The 15,305-nt window shown below is 42.5% G+C and overlaps 1 protein-coding gene across 2 annotated transcripts in view; it reads left to right on the forward strand.

The window, feature by feature from the left end:
• AP3B1 (adaptor related protein complex 3 subunit beta 1) overlaps window positions 1-15,305 on the forward strand; it is a 175,825-nt gene that overhangs the window by 58,305 nt on the left and 102,215 nt on the right. For both annotated transcript variants that reach the window (XM_075270075.1, XM_075270064.1), the window contains exon 7: window positions 9,944-10,126. In XM_075270075.1, the coding sequence (XP_075126176.1) occupies window positions 9,944-10,126 (183 nt within the window). The remainder of the gene's footprint in view (window positions 1-9,943; window positions 10,127-15,305) is intronic.

A 15,305-nucleotide genomic window follows, 5' to 3' on the forward strand; every position in this document is an offset into this window, starting at 1 on the left:
CCACCATGAATTGGTCCAAACTGGGTTTTTTAGAGGCTCCCTCCACCATGAATTGGTCCAAACTGGGCTGGTTAGAGGCTCCCTCCACCATGAATTGGTCCAAACTGGGCTGGTTAGAGGCTCCCTCCACCATGAATTGGTCCAAACTGGGGTGGTTAGAGGCTCCCTCCACCATTAATTGGTCCAAACTGGGCAGGTTAGAGGCTCCCTCCACCATTAATTGGTCCAAACTGGGCTGGTTAGAGGCTCCCTCCACCATTAATTGGTCCAAACTGGGCTGGTTAGAGGCTCCCTCCACCATGAATTTGCCCAAACTGGGCTGTTTAGAGGCTCCCTCCACCATGAATTTGCCCAAACTGGGCTGGTTAGAGGCTCCCTCCACCATGAATTGGTCCAAACTGGGGTTTTTAGAGGCTCCCTCCACCATGAATTGGTCCAAACTTGGCTGTTTAGAGGCTCCCTCCACCATGAATTGGTCCAAACTGGGGTGGTTAGAGGCTCCCTCCACCATTAATTGGTCCAAACTGGGCTGGTTAGAGGCTCCCTCTACAATTAATTGGTCCAAACTGGGCTAATTAGAGGCTCCCTCCACCATGAATTGGTCCAAACTGGGTTTTTTAGAGGCTCCCTCCACCATGAATTTGCCCAAACTGGGCTGTTTAGAGGCTCCCTCCACCATGAATTGGTCCAAACTGGGCTGGTTAGAGGCTCCCTCCACCATGAATTTCCCAAAACTTGGCTGTTTAGAGGCTCCCTCCACCATTAATTGGTCCAAACTGGGCTGGTTAGAGGCTCCCTCCACCATGAATTTGCCCAAACTGGGCTGTTTAGAGGCTCCCTCCACCATGAATTTGCCCAAACTGGGCTGGTTAGAGGCTCCCTCCACCATGAATTGGTCCAAACTGGGGTTTTTAGAGGCTCCCTCCACCATGAATTGGTCCAAACTTGGCTGTTTAGAGGCTCCCTCCACCATTAATTGGTCCAAACTGGGCTGGTTAGAGGCTCCCTCCACCATTAATTGGTCCAAACTGGGTTTTTTAGAGGCTCCCTCCACCATGAATTTGCCCAAACTGGGCTGTTTAGAGGCTCCCTCCACCATTAATTGGTCCAAACTGGGCTGGTTAGAGGCTCCCTCCACCATGAATTTGCCCAAACTGGGCTGTTTAGAGGCTCCCTCCACCATGAATTTGCCCAAACTGGGCTGGTTAGAGGCTCCCTCCACCATGAATTGGTCCAAACTGGGGTTTTTAGAGGCTCCCTCCACCATGAATTGGTCCAAACTTGGCTGTTTAGAGGCTCCCTCCACCATTAATTGGTCCAAACTGGGCTGGTTAGAGGCTCCCTCCACCATGAATTGGTCCAAACTGGGTTTTTTAGAGGCTCCCTCCACCATGAATTTGCCCAAACTGGGCTGTTTAGAGGCTCCCTCCACCATGAATTGGTCCAAACTGGGTTTTTTAGAGGCTCCCTCCACCATGAATTGGTCCAAACTGGGCTGGTTAGAGGCTCCCTCCACCATGAATTGGTCCAAACTGGGGTGGTTAGAGGCTCCCTCCACCATTAATTGGTCCAAACTGGGCTGGTTAGAGGCTCCCTCCACCATTAATTGGTCCAAACTGGGCTGGTTAGAGGCTCCCTCCACCATGAATTTGCCCAAACTGGGCTGGTTAGAGGCTCCCTCCACCATGAATTGGTCCAAACTGGGGTTTTTAGAGGCTCCCTCCACCATGAATTGGTCCAAACTGGGGTTTTTAGAGTCTCCCTCCACCATGAATTGGTCCAAACTGGGGTTTTTAGAGGCTCCCTCCACCATGAATTTGCCCAAACTCTGCTGGTTAGAGGCTCAATCCACCCTGATTTTCAAAACAAATGTTGGTGCCAACCTCAACTTACTACAAGGGCCAAATTCACTGCTGGTGACAAGCTCTCCTCACTGCAAGTGCCAAATACACATGTTTCAAGGTGTTTTCCTACTGTCAGAGAGGTGGTATTGAGTGTGTAAAGTGTGTAGTTGTTAGGCTGTGATGTTGGGGTAATAGAGGGTCTTTGGTGTGTTAGATGCCCCCAGACATGCTTCCCCTGCTGTCCCAGTGTCATTCCAGAGGTGTTGGCATCATTTCCTGGGGTGTCATAGTGGACTTGGTGACCCTCCAGACACGGATTTGGGTTTCCCCCTTAACGAGTATCTGTTCCCCATAGACTATAATGGGGTTCGAAACCCGTTCGAACACACGAACATTGAGCGGCTGTTCGAATCGAATTTCGAACCTCGAACATTTTAGTGTTCGCTCATCTCTAGCTGTGACCATCACTTTGCTGTGAAAGAAATTTTCTGAGAGAAGTCCTCAGTAGTTGATACCTTTTTTAATGGCTAACTCAAAAAGTTTTTTGATGACATATCGTGCTTTCGGGACTATAGAGGTCCCTTCATCAGGGTGTTATACCATCCTGATGAAGGGACCTCTATAGTCCCGAAAGCTCGATATGTCATCAAAAAACTTTTTGAGTTAGCCATTAAAAAAGGTATCAACTACTGAGGACTTCTCTCAGAAAATTTCTTTCATTTCATATCCACTGGCTAACACGGTACAAGGATATATATTTTTTCTTTTACATCACTTTGCTGTAAGGGAAGTGACTGCTGCAAAGAATTCTACAGAAAACAGGAAGTCTCAACATATTATTTGGCTTAGTGGCCATAGCCCAAACTTGAGGATTTTTTTTAGGAATATTTTAAGTATTGATAATGGAAAATTAAATAAATTCATATAAAACTTGAATTAAATTTTTTTTTTTTTTATTTTTTTTTTTTTTTGTTTGGTGATGCATTTCCTAAAAAAAATAAATTTAATAGGGATAAAAAATATTCTACCCAAATACAAAAATGATAAACTTTTCAATAGAGCTAGGCAATTAATTGAAATATCATCATCATCATCATAATCATTATTATATCAAAACTGATAATCTGCTCAATTAATTGTGAACTTACTGACATTGATTATTTCAATTATTGTATCTCTGCCATCCTATATCTCTTTACCATTGGTTGTACAATGTCCAATCTACACCGGTTACAAATGAATAGCTGAAACCAAAATACAGTGGTTTGGTGTGGCATATAAATAGGGTTGTGGCAGGTAAAAGAGGGAGTGTCCTAAAATAGTCATTAAAGAGGTTGTCCAATATATATATATATATATATATATATATATATATATATATATATATATATATTTATTTATTTATTTATTTTTTTTATTAAAACAGGCTTAAATTATAGTTTATACCCTTTAAGTATAATGTTTTCTTTACTTCCTTTGCATTGAGGGGTGAGAGAGGCCTCACCATTAATGTCCACAAATCACTCCAGACTGGTGGATAAGACAATGAGCGTTATTTTTGTTGTTGTTTTTTTTTTATCTTGGGCAACTATGTGACCCCAGTCTGTAAAATTCCACTTATTTATCCCACCTGAGACTGATTTATAAAGCAAGACTAGTAGCCACTCTTATGCTGTGAGATTAGGTCTTGCTTTGGGACTGTTTCATTTTCAAGGACCGTGAGACTCAATTATTATTATTTTTTTTTTTTGTCTTCTTCGGTAGACTTGTATTATCAATAGGCACTGATAGTAGCAGATGTCACAGTTTAACCTCCACAACCCAAACTTGAGGGAGGTGTTCCATTGTAGAAATGCTACTTAAGTCACTATATAAAAAGAAACACAAAGCAGATGGTCATGTAGAAATTCTGCACATAACACAGGGGTTAGTTCTGATTTTGGCTGAAGACTGATGGGTTGGAACTTGAAAGAGATTTCCTTTTGAGGTGAAGGGAACTCGGTAGAAGCAAACAGGTTTATTTAGAAAAAAAAAACAAAAAACAGGAAAATTAAATAAACCTTCACTTTAGGCACAAATGAGCAAAACAAAATTCAGCCTTAACTTCAGGCAAAAATAAAACAAATTCCTGCTCGTCCGAGCAACTAACTAAGCAGAAGTAGTAACCTATCTATATGTGTGGCTTACTACCAGCCACATGAAAAGCACAAATTGGTCTCACTGGACTCAGGGTTACAGGACAGACCCAGCCACCTCCTCACTTCCTGGATCTGCCCAGAAGTGCAGGCTCTGCAACCTTTTATAGGCCAGTAATGAGCCTATGACTCACACCTGAGGCTGAGGACTATTCCAGACCCACATTGGACCCCAGGAATCTGGGGCTGATATACTGAGACTCCTTCTCACTCTATGAACATGGCCATATTTAAGTTTGTAGACAGATGAAAGTTAAAACCTTTTAACAAATATAAATAATTACAATTTTGCAGAGATCTACAGATTTCCTCTAACCATCTTAGTGGTTCCTGCATTCATCAACATATCCATTGGCAACCTATCAAGACTAAAGATTGTCATTACTAAGATGGATAAAGAAAATCTGTAAAACAATACAAAATGTTTAATTGTTCATATTAGCAAAAATATCAACATGTCTGTATCGCACAGGGTTGTGGAGTCAGTAGGCCAGACATCCGACTACTCTTCTGCCCTGCTCCGACTTGATGGCCGTCACCCATTTACGAAGGAGTCAGAATCTCAGCAGTAGTCAGGCTGTGGAAAAACAGAGTAGTCAGAGATGTGGCCCACTGACTCCATAGCACTGTGCATTACAAACATATTATGTTAATCCATTCCCTAAAGGTTTTGTTCTCCTATAGTTCTTCTGGTGTGTGTTTTTTTTTTTTTTTTTTTTTTCCTATCAGTATGTCTTTGTAAGATGTGAGGAAATCCACACAAACACGGGGAGAACATACAAACTCCTTGCAGATGTTGTTCCTGGCAGTATTCGAACCCAGGACTCCAGCGCTGCAAGGCTGCAGTGATAACCACTGAGCCACCATGTTGCCCTTTTTTTTTTTTTTTTTTTTTCTGATCATTATAGTGGACCAGGCTATCCCTGCTATGACCCTTGCTGTCACCCCAAGTACTGTATATTAAAGCGTATTATGAACACGCCCTGTCAAGAGGCAGGATGTTGAGCGCACTATTATGTTGTTGACTTGCGTGGTCTTTTTGGTTTATTAGTTCTTCTAATCTGTCTGTATTAGTTGGCGTTTAGCCGTAGTTAGAGAGCGTTTCCGGGATAGTAATGCGCTCCCACACTCTATCACTCGCATAACATAGTCCATAATTAAACTCTTGGCACGGTCCACTGCCTGATGGTGATGTAGATGGGCTTTACGTTCTCGTGTGCGCGTAGGTAACTTTATCTTTTGGCCTTTTTCATGCTATGAATGGCAGGAAAAGCAAATTATCCTAAGAAGCCTGATGTATTTTATTTAGTTCTTCCAAATAATCAGATGCTTGGTTTGTGGATTGAGTTGTCTTCATGCTGGTACCAGCAGGCTCCAGTATGTGGACGGGGCTGGAGTCAATAAATGCAACTTCACGCGTATACTGATTGGTAATTCATGAAATCCCCCGAGGACTTCCAGCTTGCTTAGCATAATAACAAGTATATATTCTGCTCTGTTTTCTTTTGATTGTTATGTTGGGTGCATATTAATATACAGAATGTTGGCCAAATACTACAGGAAGAAGAAGAAGAAAAAAAAGCTGAAAAATATTAATATTCGTGCAAATAACATATTTTTTTCTATCGACTTTTTGTCAAATTGTGTTTTCTTTCAATTACTACTTAAAGTCATTTGGGAAATTGCCGGTACTTGCAAGTAATCCTGTTTGCTTTCAATGAATGAAACCTTTATGCTCCACTGGGGTTTGGCTTCGCTCTTTGTATTTGACGTGTATGATGTTTTTCTTTGTGTGATATATTCATAGCCTGGCCTCATGACGGTGACGCGCAGAAAATGACATTTTCGTTATGCATGTGTTACACATTGCTTATATGTTATAGAAGACCTTTTATATGAGTTTGTGCTGTTGTAAAAAGAAAAAAAGGAGATATTTTATTCTAATACCCATGGCCAGGAAGCTGAGACATAAGCAGGAGTCTTTCTATATCTGTTGTAGATATTCATGCCAATCCCTTAAGAAAATCTGCATTTTTTACATGCCTCTTTTGCTGAAGACTCAAACCTGTGTTTTGCAAAAATGTAAAATCTATGGTGGAAATTCACCAAAACAACTGACATACTTTAAAAGAAGTGTGTTACTAGAACACAGCATATCAATCCAGCCCTCCAGATAGATAGGTTAGGTTTATCTCACTGAAATGGTGTTTGTGGGTTGGTGTCTCTGTTAAATAGATATTGCGGTCTTTGTCAATATGCAAAAGAGCACTTTAAAGCACCAAGAACTTTGCCATCGCTACATAAGCTGCAATGATCTCATTGTAACAAAAATCTCATTTGCATTATGGGGAAGGTAACTCAGTAGCCACAATGGTGCGAACCCGACCAGAGACAGGGACACGATGTCTGGTGCAAACAGGTTTATTTGGGGGGGGGGGGGGGGGAAAAAAACCTGCAACGAATTAATACATCTTCACATCAGGCACAGAATAAGGGAAATAAAATACAGCCTTAATTTCAGGCCAACCAGCAAACAAAACCCTGCTCGTCTGAGCTCTAACTAAACAGCAAAAAACCTAACCATACGTGTGGCTTACTATCAACCACACAAACAAAACAAAGTAGCACAGTACAGTCTCTGCCCTGAAGTGCAGGCTCTGCTCCCTTTTATGGCCCAGTAAGGAGCCCAGGACCCACACCTGGGGCTGAAGCCCATACAAGACCCACCTTGGACCACACATATGTCAGTAATCTGAGGTTTATACCGGGTCCCCAACACTCTGCCTGTCACCTTCTAACAGCATATTGATAAGAACAGTAATACCTCAGCATGGAGGCAGGTTTGATTCAGGTGACCACTAACATAATCTATCTATCAATCTATCTCTCTCTCTCTCTCTCTCTCTCTCTCTCTCTCTCTCTCTCTCTCTCTCTCTCTCTCTCTCTCTCTCTCTCTCTCTCTCTCTCTCTCTCTCTCTCTCTCTCTCTCTCTCTCTCTCTCTCTCTCTCTCTCTCTATATATATATATATATATATATATATATATATACATACAGTCCTATGAAAAAGTTTGGGCACCCCTATTAATCTTAATCATTTTTTGTTCTAAATATTTTGGTGTTTGCAACAGCCATTTCAGTTTGATATATCTAATAACTGATGGACACAGTAATATTTCAGGATTGAAATGAGGTTTATTGTACTAACAGAAAATGTGCAATATGCATTAAACCAAAATTTGACCGGTGCAAAAGTATGGGCACCCTTATCATTTTATTGATTTGAATTCCCCTAACTACTTTTTACTGACTTACTGAAGCACAAAATTGGTTTTGTAACCTCAGTGAGCTTTGAACTTCATAGCCAGATGTATCCAATCATAAGAAAAGGTATTTAAGGTGGCCAATTGCAAGTTGATCTCCTATTTGAATCTCCTCTGAAGAGTGGCATCATGGGCTACTCAAAACAACTCTCAAATGATCTGAAAACAAAGATTGTTCAACATAGTTGTTCATTGGAAGGATACAAAAAGTTGTCTCAGAGATTTAACCTGTCAGTTTCCACTGTGAGGAACATAGTAAGGAAATGGAAGACCACAGGGACAGTTCTTGTTAAGCCCAGAAGTGGCAGGCCAAGAAAAATATCAGAAAGGCAGAGAAGAAGAATGGTGAGAACAGTCAAGGACAATCCACAGACCACCTCCAAAGAGCTGCAGCATCATCTTGCTGCAGATGGTGTCACTGTGCATCGGTCAACTATACAGCGCACTTTGCACAAATAGAAGCTGTATGGGAGAGTGATGAGAAAGAAGCCGTTTCTGCACGTACGCCACAAATAGAGTTGCCTGAGGTATGAAAAAGCACATTTGGACAAGCCAGCTTCATTTTGGAAACAAAAATTGAGTTGTTTGGTTATAAAAAAAGGCGTTATGCATGGCGTCCAAAAAGAAACAGCATTCCAAGAAAAACACATGCTACCCACTGTAAAATTTGGTGGAGGTTCCATCATGCTTTGGGGCTGTGTGGCCAATGCCGGCATCGGGAATCTTGTTAAAGTTGAGAGTCGCATGGATTCCACTCAGTATCAGCAGATTCTTGAGAATAATGTTCAAGAATCAGTGACGAAGTTGAAGTTACGCCGGGGATGGATATTTCAGCAAGACGATCCAAAACACCGCTCCAAATCCTCAGGCATTCATGCAGAGGAACAATTACAATGTTCTGGAATGGCCATCCCAGTCCCCAGACCTGAATATCATTGAACATCTGTGGGATGATTTGAAGCGGGCTGTCCATGCTCGGCGACCATCTAACTTAACTGAACTTGAATTGTTTGTCCAAAATACCTTTATCCAGGATCCAGGAACTGATTAAAAGCTACAGGAAGCGACTAGAGGCTGTTATCTTTGCAAAAGGAGGATCTACTAAATATTAATGTCACTTTTCTGTTGAGGTGCCGATACTTTTGCACCGGTCAAATTTTGGTTTAATGCATATTGCACATTTTCTGTTAGTACAATAAACCTCATTTCAATCCTGAAATATTACTGTGTCCATCAGTTATTAGATATATCAAACTGAAATGGCTGCTGCAAACACCAAAATATTTAGAACTAAAAATGATTAAGATTAATAGGGGTGCCCAAACTTTTTCATAGGACTGTATATATATATATATATATATATATATATATATATATATATATATATCTATATATATCTACACTGGATTGATATTCAAAGTTCTGGTGATAGAATTCTTTAAACATCCTCGTGTAAACTGGCATGAGGTGCGGTTTTATTCTTCAGTATTTTGATAATACTCGTTAAAATCTCATCAACTTTTCTGCATTGTCACAAAGTCCACACCTATGATGCTATAGACAGTAACAATAGTAATGCCAGTGCAGTGTGCATTGCATGTCTGACACACAGGATAGTTGTGGCTTCAAAAGAGACAACCAACCCCTGGCATAACCTCAGTGGTCCTAGCTGCAACTGGATCCATAAGCCGGGGGGGGGGGGGATTCCATAGTTCCCCCTTACCCCTAAGCTTGTTTGATCTCCCTTCTGATTTTCTTTAGCTGGCAGTCTGAGCATTGTTAACCTTTTACCCCTGCCCTCTGGTTTGCTGGAGTGATATAGGGGATAATGATTTATGATGCTCGGCCTTGCAATGGCAGAAAAGAGAAAATCAACCTTTTGATGCCAAAAGTAGTAATTGGTTCGCAGCATGTGCGGCAGGCACTGATAGGTGATAGGAGTGGCGGGAATCTTGTGTGCACAGACCTGTTATAAACAAGTCTTCATGGTACTCTGGGCTCAGATAAAGAAGAAATGGGAAATATAAATGCTGCTAAAGTGTATTGATGGGACATTGTTGGTGGTCACGAGGAGAAGTTGTGCAAGGGGTCCTAAACGGAGCTTTTGTACCAGCATCCTGCCTGTATTCTGTTGCGGGCTTTGAATGGGGGGTACAGACCATATTATAGAGGGGAGGGCTTGAACCAATGTCCTAGTTACCCATCCTGTGATCCCCCTCTGTTGCAACATGCGGACTTCACATGACAACACGCAATAAAGAGCAGGTTAGAAGAAATGGATACAACTAATGGCCGGTACTTTTTCAGCCCAAAAATGTCATTTTAGATCAATAGTGATTTGTACTTTTGATGGTGATCACACGGGATATTAATGTATGAGCGCAAGTTCTGCTGCTTTCATATCTGCGGCAGGTGCTGCTCTGTCCACTGCCCATCTATCAAAAAATTGCTGGATGAAAAGGTCCTGGAGAGCCTGACTTCCTTATAGCACCACCACAGGGATTATTGCACCATTTCATGATGTATAGCATGTATGAAAATATCTTTATGCTTTATCATTGAGTACCCTTTTTATTTCCCAGCTTGTTGCAGGTAGCGTTGTGATGGCCTTTGAAGAGGTTTGCCCAGACCGAATTGACCTAATTCACAAAAATTATCGGAAGCTTTGTAACTTGCTGGTCGATGTGGAAGAATGGGGACAAGTGGTTATAATTCACATGCTGACCCGATATGCTCGTACTCAGTTTATCAGCCCGTGGACACAGGTGAGTGAGGAGAGAGATGGGAATGGTCAGTGATATTAACTTACTATTTCTTATTACATCTTCGCTTCCTACTGGTGACTTGTAGGCAGACCAGGACCATATGAGGGATATAGGGCTTTCTTCAATTTAAAGGGGTTTGTGAGCACTTGACACATTTTGTTCATGTGCTTTTTGAATATGGGTATAGCAAAAGGGGTTCCTTTTCTAAAATTCCTTTGTTTTAGCCGGTGTGCATAGCCCCTGCAGAGATCTCCTGTGCACTTGTGGGTCCGTCCATGTTTTGCAAAATGCAGGCGTCTCTCCTGACAGTGAAGTGTTCCTTCATGCTCTGCCTCATCTCCTCGATGTGCTGCGCATGGATTTGGCACATTTGCAGTACACTCAATGTTTCCAGTAGCCACTTAAGGGAATTACCTATGCATGTGCAGCCTGGAAGCTGTAGGGGGCAGGTGTGGGAGTATCTGACATTGGATATGCCAGAAAACCAGAGAGGATGGCGTGTGAAGGGCATAAGCATGGAGAGCTTGTGCACTTGCTGGGCTTGGTATCACCCCATGGACACGTAGATCTAGTTTGCATATCACATTAAAGCACCATGGACACAGCCCAGTTAATTCAGCATGAAATTATAGCCTGGAAAGAACCTATGTCTGTGATAGACCTATTTTAATAACGATAGTATCATACTCTAATATAGCTTAGAAGTCGGATCCTACCAGTTATTGGTATGATCTGACACTATTGCTTAGAGCAGGGGCCGCAAACTCAATTTACCCGGGGGCCGCTGGAGGTAGAGTCTGGGTGAGGCTGGGCCAGATCAGGTTTTCCACAAGAAAAGCTCTTACAAAAACATTCCAATGTTATCAAATGTCTTTATTTTTTCATCTTATTTTGTGTTAAAAATAAATAAATAAATTTAACAAATTCATAAGAAAAAAAAAAATCAATCAATCATGTACGGTCCTACCTCAGCTTGTACTGCCTCTGGAGGAGATGCTGGAAGTGAGCAGCTATGGATTCTCTCACTGCACGCCGGCTGTAAGGCACAGGCTTAACATGGACAGAGTAGACCCGGGTAGGCCACAAGCCTAAGATGGCAGCCAGAAGCAGCTTGATGCCGGTGTCGGCGGGGCAGAAGGTCCGGAGAGCCCCACAGGTGATCCTCAGCAGCAGCGGTGGACACTGTAGATCCCCCTGGTCTTCCCCAACCTCAAAAGCTCCGCTTAAAATGCAGGAGACGAGTAGGCAGCAAATTCAAGATGGCGGCCGCGACTTCAACAGGGGTTTTCTCCATGGGTCGGTCAGGGGAGCAGCTGAAAAACACTTGGGGTCGCACTGGAGGCCCTCCGGAGGACGGATGGCAGTGTCAGGCAGCCGGGCACTGTGTTGGAGCAGAGTACAGGCCGTGGACAGATAGGCCCACGTTTCAAGATGGCGGCCGGGCTCTGAAACAGAGGTAGGCCGCAATATCTCAGCACTTAACAGTTGCACTTAAGAAGGCCAGGGTACCCCTAAATCTGGGGGAGAGCCTCGGGGTCTCAATAACAGTGGATGGCAGTCTATCGTGTAGATTAAAGCTGGTGCACAAGGAGCTCAGGATAGTGCGACCGCTTCTGTAGACAACTAGCCACGTCCCCAACATTAAACTTTGATATTGAGTGGGGGCCGCAAACTATTGTCCCGAGGGCCGTGAGTTTGAGACCCCCCGGCTAAAAGTATCCAGAAGTCAATGGAGAAAGCCGTTGTGATTTTTTTTTTTCTTTTTTGCTTCTTCTTGAAACACAGCACAGTTTAGCAAGTGCAGCTATGTGTAACTTTTCCAGCAGCCTGCTCCTCTCCCCTTCCCTCTCCATAGATTCCTATGTAAAAAAGCAACAAAGCCTGATAAGTGAAGAAGGAAACATATTTTGTTAATAAGATATATTCCAAAGTTTCTTACCGGTATATTCACCTGTACAATTTATTTATGAAGAGTTGTTTCATATTTCGTGGTGCATATTAAGTCAATTCTACATGATCAGATGAAATGAAATGTTTGCAGTTGCTCTTATTTCAGTCAGACCGCTATAGTTTACCTTTTGGGGTTGTCTATAATCTGCAGATGAGATGCAGGGTATAGATCGTATAGTTTGTATTGACTACAGTATACTAAAAGGTCATTGGGGGAGCTTTTCTTAATGATGGAAAAACATGTTAAGGGAGTTTTTAACTGTTTGACTTCTTTTTATTAGAAAAAATTTTATACTGAAGTTTTTCCATCATATATAGTCTATCACTCTATATATATATATAGTGATTAGAGATGAGCGAACACTGTTCGGATCAGCCGTTCCGAACAGCATGCTCCCATTGAAATGAATGGAAGCACCTGACACGGTGACCGGCCGCCGGCAAAGTGTATGTGCCAGGTGCTTCCATTCATTTCAATGGGAGCGTGCTGTTCGGAACGGCTGATCCGAACAGTGTTCGCTCATCTCTAATAGTGATGTTGTGTTGATAGGCTATTCCATAACTCGATCCGTGGTAGATTCAACTTCTAGTGATCCTACAAATTAAGGGACTGGTTTAGCACCGTAGCCCCTTTGAAGATTTCCTCCTCGCCACTGCCGCACAGCGCCAGTCACTTTTTGATGATGTGGGTGTAGTACCAGACACAGCCCATGCATAGGTATTGGCGCTGTTTTGAGTAAATCCCATTAAGTTTATTCTTTTTTTTTTCTTAATCTCAGTATTTGTAGATTCCCTATCTCTCCCCCTTCCCCCCCTTATTGTGCTCCTGATTTCTTGAGATGCCCAAGAGGTTTTTAATTTAGTTTATTTGTATCATTATGGATCAGAATTTAGGCTGTTTATATGTAAATGTAAGATTTAAGGAACAATTAAGTGTTGACAAAGTAGATTGCAGCCTTAGCAATTGCAGCGCATTCTCCATAATTTTTCTAACTGACATATTTCATGATAAATAGCGGATGCCAAGTCAAAGCAGATTATACAGTGCACTAGCAATTCATAGCGCTGTCAGGGAGAAGACCGATTGACTTTACATTTACATATTAATGAGAAGATTTGTTAAGAGGGTGCTTGACTATGGAAAATAACAGCGTATTTATAGGGCACAACATTTCATAAATAGAGCTGATGCAGGAAAATGGAAATTAAACCTTTTTAGGTTAATGAATTCTAGAGATTAGTCAAATGAACGTTAGCAGATTTAGTTGTATCAGAATATACCTTGCCCATGGCGCACTCCTCCTTTGTGTCAAGTTTCACAACAGTCTCTCTCAGACTAATGACTTCCCATCCCATGTGATTTCTGTTTTCTCAGTGAATTGATATTGATGGTATGTTGATTCCTGAATAACTTGGATGTGAGGGGGTAGGAAAAAGCACAATGCAGTGCATATCAATGGGAAAGCTGACAATTACGGGATGCTTTTGGCGCGCTGTTTAAAAAAAAAAGTCTTCAGTGCATATGGATATGTATTGTTATTGTTGGGTGGCATTATTTTTTATTACAACTTTTGCGGAAGGTAGCTCGGTGGCAGCAAAGCGTACTCAACCAGTCAGAGACAGGCACATGATGTCTGGTGCATACAGGCTTATTTGGAAAAACAGCAAAATAAATAAACCTTCAAGTCAGGCACAGAATAAGCAAAGTAAAATACAGCCTTAACTTCAGGCAAAAAACATCAAATAAAATCCTGCTAGTCCGAGCACTAACTAAACAGTAAAAAAAAAAGCTAACTATACATGTGGCTTACTAACATCCACACAAACAAAATAGCACAGTACAATCTTACCAGACTCTCAGTATTTCAGGACAGACCCAGGCACCTCTCTTGCTCCTAGGATCTGCGCTGAAGTGCAGGCTATGCAGCCATATATGGCCCAGAACTCGCACCTGGTGCTGAAGCCTATACAAGACCCGTATTGGACCACACATACACTCACCGGCCACTTTATTAGGTACACCATGCTAGTAACGGGTTGGACCCCTTTTGCCTTCAGAACTGCCTCAATTCTTCATGGCATAGATTCAACAAGGTGCTGGAAGCATTCCTCCGAGATTTTGGTCCATATTGACATGATGGCATCACACAGTTGCCGCAGATTTGTCGGCTGCACATCCATGATGCGAATCTCCTGTTCCACCACATCCCAAAGATGCTCTATTGGATTGAGATCTGGTGACTGTGGAGGCCATTGGAGTACAGTGAACTCATTGTCATGTTCAAGAAACCAGTCTGAGATGATTCCAGCTTTATGACATGGCGCATTATCCTGCTGAAAGTAGCCATCAGATGTTGGGTACATTGTGGTCATAAAGGGATGGACATGGTCAGCAACAATACTCAGGTAGGCTTTGGCGTTGCAACGATGCTCAATTGGTACCAAGGGGCCCAAAGAGTGCCAAGAAAATATTCCCCACACCATGACACCACCACCACCAGCCTGAACCGTTGATACAAGGCAGGATGGATCCATGCTTTCATGTTGTTGACGCCAAATTCTGACCCTACAATCCGAATGTCGCAGCAGAAATCGAGACTCATCAGACCAGGCAACTTTTTTCCAATCTTCAATTGTCCAATTTCGATGAGCTTGTGCAAATTGTAGCCTCAGTTTCCTGTTCTTAGCTGAAAGGAGTGGCACCCGGTGTGGTCTTCTGCTGCTGTAGCCCATCTGCCTCAAAGTTCGACGTACTGTGCGTTCAGAGATGCTCTTCTGGCTACCTTGGTTGTAACGGGTGGCTATTTGAGTCACTGTTGCCTTTCTATCAGCTCGAACCAGTCTGGCCATTCTCCTCTGACCTCTGGCATCAACCATGCATTTCCGCCCACAGAACTGCCGCTCACTGGATGTTTTTTCTTTTTCGGACCATTCTCTGTAAACCCTAGAGATGGTTGTGCGTGAAAATCCCAGTAGATCAGCAGTTTCTGAAATACTCAGACCAGCCCTTCTGGCACCAACAACCATGCCACGTTCAAAGGCACTCAAATCACCTTTCTTCCCCATACTGATGCTCGGTTTGAACTGCAGGAGATTGTCTTGACCATGTCTACATGCCTAAATGCACTGAGTTGCCGCCATGTGATTGGCTGATTAGAAATTAAGTGTTAATGAGCAGTTGGACAGGTGTACCTAATAAAGTGGCCGGTGTGTGTATTTCAGGAACCTG

The sequence above is a fragment of the Leptodactylus fuscus genome, chromosome 1 (assembly GCF_031893055.1).
Source record: "Leptodactylus fuscus isolate aLepFus1 chromosome 1, aLepFus1.hap2, whole genome shotgun sequence".
NCBI lineage: Eukaryota > Metazoa > Chordata > Amphibia > Anura > Leptodactylidae > Leptodactylus > Leptodactylus fuscus.